General features: G+C 44.8%; 1 protein-coding gene across 1 annotated transcript; it reads left to right on the top strand.

The window, feature by feature from the left end:
- Positions 1-319: 319 nt before the first annotated feature.
- On the top strand, positions 320-6,234 carry ANXA4 (annexin A4). The gene is made up of 12 exons (XM_010177528.1): positions 320-352; positions 1,273-1,348; positions 1,764-1,858; positions 2,138-2,251; positions 2,408-2,498; positions 3,257-3,336; positions 3,742-3,798; positions 4,242-4,335; positions 4,867-4,962; positions 5,412-5,470; positions 5,790-5,912; positions 6,175-6,234. Exons 1-12 carry the CDS (start codon positions 350-352, stop codon positions 6,232-6,234), a joined length of 948 nt encoding a protein of 315 aa, XP_010175830.1. The 5' UTR covers positions 320-349.
- The last annotated feature ends 3,002 nt before the right edge of the window (positions 6,235-9,236 follow it).

The raw sequence follows: 9,236 nt of genomic DNA, 5'->3' as shown, positions 1-9,236 counted from the left end.
ACTTGCAATAGAAAAGAAATTTCTTCAATTAGTAGTGCTAATCATCTGCTTGTGCACCACATCCCTCTTCAGACAGGCCTTGCCTGTTGCAAGGCAGCCTTTGTTTCCTGGGTACAAATCAGAACTGGAAACTCAGAGATGCTGCTATGGGTGTTCAGTAGGATTGTTCAAGTGTTGCTGTTAGTCCTCAGAGAAATTAGATGGCTACTTAACCAGCTCCATTAATTGGCAAAGGTAGGTATATTCTATTAATTATTTGCTAGAAAACTAACACTTCCTCTGGTTTTTATTACAGTTGTCTAACTGCCCGAGGACTCAGACAAGAACAGATTGATCAAATACGAGGGTGATGGTGAGTGTGCATGTTTTCTGTACCATGCTGTGCCAAGCATATGTTCTGATCAGATAAATGTGGGGAGTGGAGCTGAGATAAGGACACAGCAGGAAGAACACTCTCACTGTCTGTCCCTTTATGGAGGGTGAGTTCATTGCTTCTCTCTGCTTCCTCGTGATAGAGGAGAATGATCCACGTATATGGGCTTTTACATTTTGGGAGTTAATGGAAAATCTAATCAGATATTAGTTTAAAGAGCATTAATTTCTCCAGATAAACTTCCTGGGCAGATTATTCTTGCCAGGTTCAACCTGCCAGGTAGCCACCTATATGGTAGTTATCCCTGTGCCTGTTTCAGAAAGCTTAGCCTACACCAATGTTAAGCAGTGTTTTGCTGGGAACAGGGAGGGCTTTGTAAGAGCCAGTGTAGTCCCACAGAAATGGCACAGGACAGGAGGCAGGAGAAACCTGTTTGTGAATCACTCTTTTGAGTAAAACTCTGTGCTTCCTGGTGCATTATTTAACAGAACGCTGGTCCTTGGCTGCTTTTAGAGAAGTCAGGAATAGGGCTTTGATGGGAACAGCTGCTTCTGGAAAACTGCTGGGAAGAAGCCCTGGCTGAACTAAACAGAGATGTCGGGCTGCTTGCCATTATGTAACTGGAAACCAGATACTTTGTGGGCAGCTATATGAAGATATTTTCTCCTTTTAGTTGTGTCCCTGTGGCTTATTTCTGATGTGGCTGGGAAGTCCCTATAGAACAAATGGTTTCTCTTTAGGGTGAGATGGAAGCCTGGTATAACCAGGTTGGTGGGTGGACTTTACTTGCTGTCACTGTGCTTGCATCTTTTGAATTAATTTTTTTTTTAAATTCATCTCTACCGTATGTTTGGATTACTTTGAGTCTGCCTTTCATAACTCCTCTCCTGTGGGTTTAGGCAACAATCAAGGGGGTCTCAAGTTTCAGTGCTGAGCAAGAAGCACAGGCACTAAGGAAGGCCATGAAGGGGTTTGGTAAGTTGGTCTCCCTCCACTGTTAAACCCTATCTTTTTTTCCCCAGAGCATTGGAAATGTTTTGTCTGGTAGTTTGTTAGAGGGGAAAGTCTAGACATTTGCATTGCCCCGCTGCCCCGTGAGGGCACAGAAAAGAATTGAACAACTTGATCAGGCTGGGACTTGAACCCAACTGGAAATCCAAGTCTTGGCCACAAAAACATCCTTAGTCAGGCTCTTGTCTCTCCTGCAGTGTGGTACTACCATGCTGCTGTCTTGGTTGAGGCACTTCTGTACACTGATCTAGTCCCCAATCCTGTTGAGACCCAGGTTGTATAAGGAACAGAAAATGGCTAATGGCACACTGGGCAAGACCAGAGCATGCGCCTGGTTCTTGTGCAGGCAGCTTGACTGGTTTCTTTTGGTTTCTTCCAGGCACAGATGAAGATGCCATCATTGAGATCTTGACCAAACTAAATGTTTCCCAACGTCAGCAAGTTCTGATCACCTATAAAAGCAGTATTGGCAGGGTAGGTGGTCTTCAGAGATTAGTGACTGTGGCTTTAACAGGGAGATGCAGACAATTCTTGAGTTGTATCACTTGGGTAAAATGTGAATAACATCCTAGTCTCCACAACAGCAAGGTTAGCACAAGCTTTCCATGGACAAGTTTATTTTGGTCCTGTTCAATTCAGAGCAGCTCTTCATCCAACGAGGCTTGGGTCATGAAGGAAAGCAGTGAATGAGTTCTTTCTGTTCTCAAAGACTGTACCTTCTCCCAACTCCTTTCTCCCCTCTCCACCTTCTAGGATTTGATTGATGACTTGAAGTCTGAGCTGAGTGGGAATTTTGAAAGGGTGATTATTGGTATGATGACTCCTACCACCATGTATGACGTGCATGAACTGAAGAGGGCTATGAAGGTTTGGAAATTTTCCTTTTATGTTGTTTAAGTTCCGGTCAATTTAGTGTGATATGGCATAATTTATTATTAATTTTTTATTATTAACTTTTATATACCTTAAAACATCAAAACACTTGTTGTTATAATCTTGGATCTTGTCTTTGCAATTGCCTAGGGTGCAGGAACAGATGAAGGTTGCCTGATTGAAATTCTGGCTTCTCGCACAAATGCAGAGATTCGGCGCATTAATGAGAACTACAAACTTCGTATGTAGTGGGAGTGGCAAACCATTACCATACTGACTGAAAAGTCACTTGTGTGTGTGGATGGACATGTGAAGAGGAAGGAGCAGGGTGTGTTAGCCATTAAATATGACAAATCAGCCAATACACCTCAAGTGCTGTGTTCAGTTTTGGGCCCCTCACTACAAGAAAGACATTGAGATGCTGGAGTGTGTCCAGAGAAGGGCAGCGGAGCTGGGGAAAGGTGTGGAGCACAAGTGTGCTGAGTTCACAGCTGAGGGAACTGGGGTTGTTGAGCCTGGAGAAAAGGAGGCTGAGGGGAGACCTTGTGGCTCTGTGCAAGTCCCTTGGAGGAGGGTGGAGAGAGGTGGGGGTGGGTCTGTTCAACCAAGGACCAAGTGACAGGACAAGACGAAATGGCCTCAGGTTGTGCCCAGGGGGGGTTTAGATTGGATGTGAGGAAAAATTCCTTCACCAAAATGGTTGTCAAGCATTGGAACAGGCTGCCCCAGGGAGGTGGTGGAGTCACCGTCCCTGCAGGTGTTTAAAAGCTGTGTAGATGCAGTGCTTAGGGACATGGGTTTAGTGGTGGACTCAGCAGTGTTAACGGTTGGACTCAATGATCTTAAAGGTCCTTTCCAACCTAAATTACTCTATGATGTTTAGAGCCCTGAGCAGTTATATACTTACCTAGCTTATGGCTGGCAAATGTTTTGGACAAACAGTGTCCAGGTGGTGGACCCGTTACTAACAGATGTCATATATGTGTGTGCTTTTGCTAGAATATGGCTGTACCCTTGAGGAGGACATTATCTCTGACACATCTTCCATGTTTCGAAGAGTCCTTGTATCCCTTGCGACAGTAAGTCCAGACTAAGTGAAATGGGGGTGAATCTTTTTCTTGCTGATGGACACGCCTCTCACTTCAGTGATGATGTGTTTCAGGCTGGTTTCTATGTCACTTATCTCGCATTTCACCTCACCTGCGTGTCACACCCAGCTTCTGCAGGGAGAGGAGCCTGACTCTGGGTAGGCATTAATGCCATGTGCTCTTTGTAAAATAGCCCAGTTAAAGTGGATTGCTGCTCTTCCCAAAAGGAAGTAAAAATCACATCTGAGCCATATTTTGCTGTATTTGTAAGCTACTACTCAATTTGAAGGATCCCATTATGCCTCTCCAGTAACTTGTTTTGAATGAAGAATTGGCAGGACTTGCTTCCGTTGGTTGCTCTGGTGAAATGAGTTTTACATCCTTGTGTCTCTACAGGGAAACAGAGATGAGGGAACATATGTGGATGATGCCCTTGCTCAACAAGATGCTCAGGTGTGTAGCAATTTGCTTGCTTGCAAGAATTGTCTGTACCTGTACATATGATGTGTGGTGAATCCCTGCTTTTTCTAGATTTTTTTTTTTTTGAGGTAGAACAGTAAGCCTGAAGCTGTGCTACACAGCAGCACCCTAGGTGGAGATCTAGGCTCTATTCTGTTTTGACCCTTAGAGACACTTCTTCACTGTTCTGACTCAGCTGGTGAAATGGGGATGATGATTCTAGTCTCCTTTGCAACTCTCTGGTGAGAGGTCTCTAGACAGGATGGGTATGTAGGAGGGCAGATGACATTTCAGTTGAGAGCTGCTGTGCTTGGTTAGTATTTGTTGGGAAATATCTGTGATCTAGACAAGCAGAGCTCAAGCACCAAGGAATCTCATGTTATGTACACCTGGTTTTCTCACTTAGCCTTACTTTGTCTATTCATAATGTCTTCAAGTGCCTGTACGAAGCTGGGGAGAAGAGATGGGGAACAGATGAGGTACAATTTATGGCCATCCTCTGTACACGGAACAGATACCACCTACTAAGAGGTAAGACCCTCTGCGGTGTCCTGGATTTCTTTTTCCTTGTTTGAGGATGATACTTTTGTAGGAGCTTTGTAGTTGTTCATTAACTGATTGTGAACTCTTCCTGAGACAGCAGGTAGCCTAGAGCCCAGTTGCATTCAGTTTTTTAAGACCATTTTATTCCCTCCTGAGACAAAAAGGGACTTGAGAAAAACATCAGTACAACTCGCTCCAGCCTGTAAATTGGAGATAATGAAGAGTGACTCCCATTGGGGCATAGAGGGAAAGAAGCTAAGCATTTAAACTGCCATCATTAACCAGCAGTTCTTGCAAATGCTAGCAGCAGTGGTAGGCCAATTAGCAAGGCAGTTGATAATTAAAATGAATTATTTCTGTGGGACAGCCCTGATTTAGCTTACAATGTCACAATAATAGTACAGTGTTCATACAGAGTATGAGGAGCTTGATCTTGCAAAGTGATCCTTGGTGGTTTACACACTGTATGCCCTGAAGCATCTCACTCACTCTTTTTATCCCTGACTCTTCCTCTCCTAGTTTTTGATGTGTACAGAGGGATTGCTAATAAGGACATAACAGACAGCATTAAATCTGAGATGTCAGGAGACCTCGAAGATGCTTTGTTAGCTGTGGGTGAGTTCCCTGCTTTTAAACTTTGTCTACAAAGCAATTAAATAATTTGAGATACTGTATCTTGCCCTGGCTGGCTGTTCACATAGCTTCAGGAGGCAGATACTGTTTGGCTTTTTTTGCAAGCCACAGTGTTTTAATCTTTGCAGATACATCGGGTGAGAAAGCTCTGTGCTTTATGATATCGTTTGCTTTCCCAAGTGATGCTTTGGTACCTGACATTTGCTGTCAGGAAGCATTAAAGCCTTAAAGAAAATATTACTGGGCACAGAGACGTCCATTTCCAGCAGGTCACTGACTGTGGATGTCTGCATTGTACTTGCTGTTTGTTGGCCCTGAATTGCATCTTTACAGAACAAGCACCTTCACTGAGAAAGTGCTCTACAGGTTTGGAAGACCATCTCCTTCAGTTCTTACTGGCCTTAATTTTCTTATTCCTGTCTTTCTTACAGTAAAATGCATGCGAAATAAACCTGCATATTTTGCCGAAAGATTGTATAAATCCATGAAGGTAAAGAGCTTTTGATGTGTGATTGCTATTTTTTTTCCCCTTTGCCTTTCCAGTCAGTAGGATGACAGCAATCATTAGATAAACTCTGCCATTAAATGGAGGGGGGGGAAAAATGTCTGAGCTTTTATAAGGACCTCTTTTCCCTCAGGCATCTCAGAGCAATTGGCTTGCTTGGCAGTGAGCTGCTAGTGGACCGCTCCACTAATGCAAAAATGATCCAGTTAGGAACCAATCCCGTGGAAGTGATAAAACCTTTGTGTCTATCACTGACTTATCCAAAATGCTTTGTTATATGTAGATGGTTGTTTTATTTCTTTAGGGCTTGGGAACAGATGACAACACGCTGATCCGAGTGATGGTGTCCCGCTCTGAAATTGATATGCTGGATATCAGAAGGGAGTTCCTGACGATGTATGGGAAATCACTCTACTCCTTCATTAAGGTAAACTTTTGGGTGTTGGAAACAAAGAGCTGGATTTGATAAGCAGCTTAAAGGAGGCAGGTCCCCACTTGACACCTGTTGGGTATTTCAGAGGAGCTGGGATTAAGGAGAATTTACATTTGTGTACTGAAAATGTTCCTGAATGTTCTTAGTTCTTAAATTGTCAAAGAGGATACAAACCCTACAACCAATTGTACATGCTGAAAAGAATCCAGCCTTGTATGGAGCTGTAAAACTAACTGTGTTCCCTTTTTCTTTCTAGGGAGACTGCTCAGGAGACTATAGGAAAGTTCTGCTCAGACTCTGTGGTGGAGAGGATTAAAGGCTGCCTGGTGTACTGCCTGGGTGATAGGAAGCAGATGATCATAAGGATTTCTTTCTTTTTAATTTTTCCCAAATATCTTCTTAATTGCTAAGAGCATTGACTTAGGTTAGTTACTGCTCTGGCTAGCTAATGGCCATTCCGGTTGCCCCTTTAGACACACTTTTATGCTTGGAACACCCGTTTGTCTACTAACTGTTTGCTTCAGTTTTTGCAAGATAATTAAAACATTAAGACATCAATCATCTAAAAGACAAGCACATTTAGATCTTAACTTGCCTTCTGTTAGTGTGGAGCATTAACAGCCTTGCTGCACTTAATGTGTTGCCTGTAGATCTGTATGTAGGGAAGATGTCACTGGTGACATCAGAAAAAACTCCTGCTGCTCTGGTTCCAGGTCAGCCCTGTATTCTTGGTCTGTCTTCCCTCACTTGTGGGAGTATAAATCATCAGGGTTCTATTACAAACCCTTCCTCTGGATAAAGCCATGTCATTAGAACAGTGCTTTTTAAGGAATATCCTGTCCCCAAAAATGCATCTTATCTGCACTACCTGCTGCCTTAGGCTGGGATGCCTTGTCCTGGGGTAGCCCACCAAACCCGGCCAGTGCTGGCCAGCTGGAGCCCTGTGGAACACGAACATTTCGTGCTTCTGCCTGCCTTGGACTTCCACACCAACCTCTGGAAGACACTTTTCCCCCAGACTCTACACAACTGCCTGCTCAGCTGAGCATTGTTTTATTACAAAAATGCTGTTCTTGTTTGGCTTAGCAATTTTAATCTTTTTTTAGCTGCTGGTATATAACCCTGTTATAAAGGCATCAGACTGAGGTTAGAATTTGAAGGCACAAATACCGATATGGCCTACATACAGTTCTGTCCCTCATTTTCTTCTAAATTGGGCCACTGTTGGCTTGAATAGGAGATACTTCTGTGGCCTTAAATAAAAGAATTTACTTTCTTGCTCCCTGTGCTGTAACTGGAGCTACATTCCTTAGTTTTAGTGGGAGAAGAAGCAGAGCTTTTTCCAGTTCTGCTTGAAGCCTTCTGCTCAGTGAAAGAAAAATTGTCTTACTAGTACAACAGGCTCATAGAGGCACTCGGGCTTGGTTTTGTGTTTAAATGCCTCGTGTTATGTTGCTGACTTTTTAGAAATGAATAAACAGTTCTGCCATGATTTTGTGTGCTGGGAGAGGCAATGGTGCAATAACTGCGTCCTTGTTTTTTCAACAACTTCTGTGCTCCACGGGTGTTTTTTCTCACCTGCTGAGCAGGGAGAGGCTGCAGGGAGATGTCTTTCAGCTCTTTAGCCCTGGAATGGGGTGCCTAGGGCCCTGTCCAGTCGGGTGGAATATCACTATGGGGGGAGATGTCTCCTGCTCCTTAGAAGGGGACAAATCCAGTGCCCCCATCTCTGTGGGCCCAGCGCATGGCAACACTGTAAATTCCCCTCCAGCTGCACTGTGGGAAATGGTTTATAAAATCCCATGTCCATGCTGTGTCTGGGGAAAATCACAAGTTGGGGGGGGGGGGGGGGGTTGGGGGGGGGGGGGGGGGGAGGGGGGGGGGGGCCAGCAGCCAAACCACAGAAAATGGGGGAGAGAATCAGAAGGGTAACAGTGAGAAAACTCATGGGTTGTGATAAAAACAATTTAGTAATTGAAATAACATAAAAATTAAAATAATAATGCCAATAATAATGGAATATACAAATGAGTGATGCACAGTGCACTTGCTCACCATCTGCTGACCAATGCCCAGCTCAGTCCCAGACAGTGATCCTGGAGCAGAGACAATCCTGAAACCCTGACCCTGTAAGAGAGAGACAGTCCCCTGAGAGAGCTCCTTTCTGGCCAGCCCTCGTTTATATACTGACCATGATACTATGTGATATGGAATATCCCACAGGCATATCCAAATGCCAGTTTGGGTATGCTCCCCCACTTTCTTCTGCACCTGCAGACCTGAAACATCAGAAGTTGCAAAGCCCTTGATTTTCTCAGCAACAACTAAAAACATCAGTGGATTATCAACATTCTTCTCATAACAAATCCCGTCCTGAATCCAAAACGCAGCACTGTTCCAGCTTCTGAGAAGAAAATGAGCTCTGTCCCACTGAAACCAGGACAGCCCCTCAGCTACTGCAGTTGCATCGCTGGTGCTGCTCCCACTTGCAGCTCAATAACCCAGACAGTTCCTCTCGCTCATCCCCTGCCACGCCAGAACTGTGATGATGCAGGGGCAATGCACTGGGATGTGTTATCATTTTTTCCTGCAGCACTGGAGGAAGCCCAGGGACCCTGGAGTAGTCAACATGGATTCACCAAGGGGAAAACATGCTTGATCAATCTGATGCCCTTCTACGATGGCATGGCTGGGTGGATGAGGGGAGAGCCGTGGATGTTGTCTCTCTCAACTTCAGTGAGGCTTTTGACACTGTGTCCCATAACATCCTCATAGGTGAGCTTAGGAAGTGTGGGTCGGATGAGTGGACAGTGAGGTGGACTGAGAACTGGCTGAACAGCTCAGAGGGTTGTGACCAGCACTGCAGAGTCTAGTTGGAAGCCTGTAGCCAGCAGTCAGGGGTCAGTGCTGGGTCCAGCCTTGTTCAATATATTAATCAGTGACCTGGATGAAAGGACAGAGTCTACCCTCAGCCAGTTTGCTGAAGATACAAAACTGGAAGGAGTGGCTGATACCCCAGAAGGCTGCACAGCCATTCAGTGAGACCTGGACAGGCTAGAGAGCACCATCACCCCAAAGACGCTGTTGCTGAGGTCTCTGTGAGCAATTCCCAAAGAAGGGATCAAGCTACCAGCTCCCAAGCTGTCACCATCTTGGAGCACACACTAGGGGACTTTGGACAATCTTCCCAACACAACTGGACTCATGCAATGAAAACAGGTTGACACCCCAGGACATACCAACCCTCATTTTCCTTCCACTGATGGCAGAAATTGCTGTGCAGTGGGAGGGTGGACAGTAGTCCTTTTTGTCTCCTTC

This window comes from Antrostomus carolinensis, unplaced genomic scaffold, assembly GCF_000700745.2.
Source record: "Antrostomus carolinensis isolate BGI_N321 unplaced genomic scaffold, ASM70074v2 scaffold35561, whole genome shotgun sequence".
NCBI classification, from domain to species: domain Eukaryota; kingdom Metazoa; phylum Chordata; class Aves; order Caprimulgiformes; family Caprimulgidae; genus Antrostomus; species Antrostomus carolinensis.
Note: the sequence above shows the minus strand (reverse complement) of the source record. Positions and strands in the feature narration are given on the sequence as shown.

Excerpts from the sequence above, each read along its gene's own strand:
- ANXA4 (XM_010177528.1), top strand. Across the intron at positions 2,252-2,407 it reads AACTGAAGAGGGCTATGAAG|GGTGCAGGAACAGATGAAGG; the intron begins GTTTGGAAATTT and ends GCAATTGCCTAG. Across the intron at positions 4,336-4,866 it reads CAGATACCACCTACTAAGAG|TTTTTGATGTGTACAGAGGG; the intron begins GTAAGACCCTCT and ends TTCCTCTCCTAG.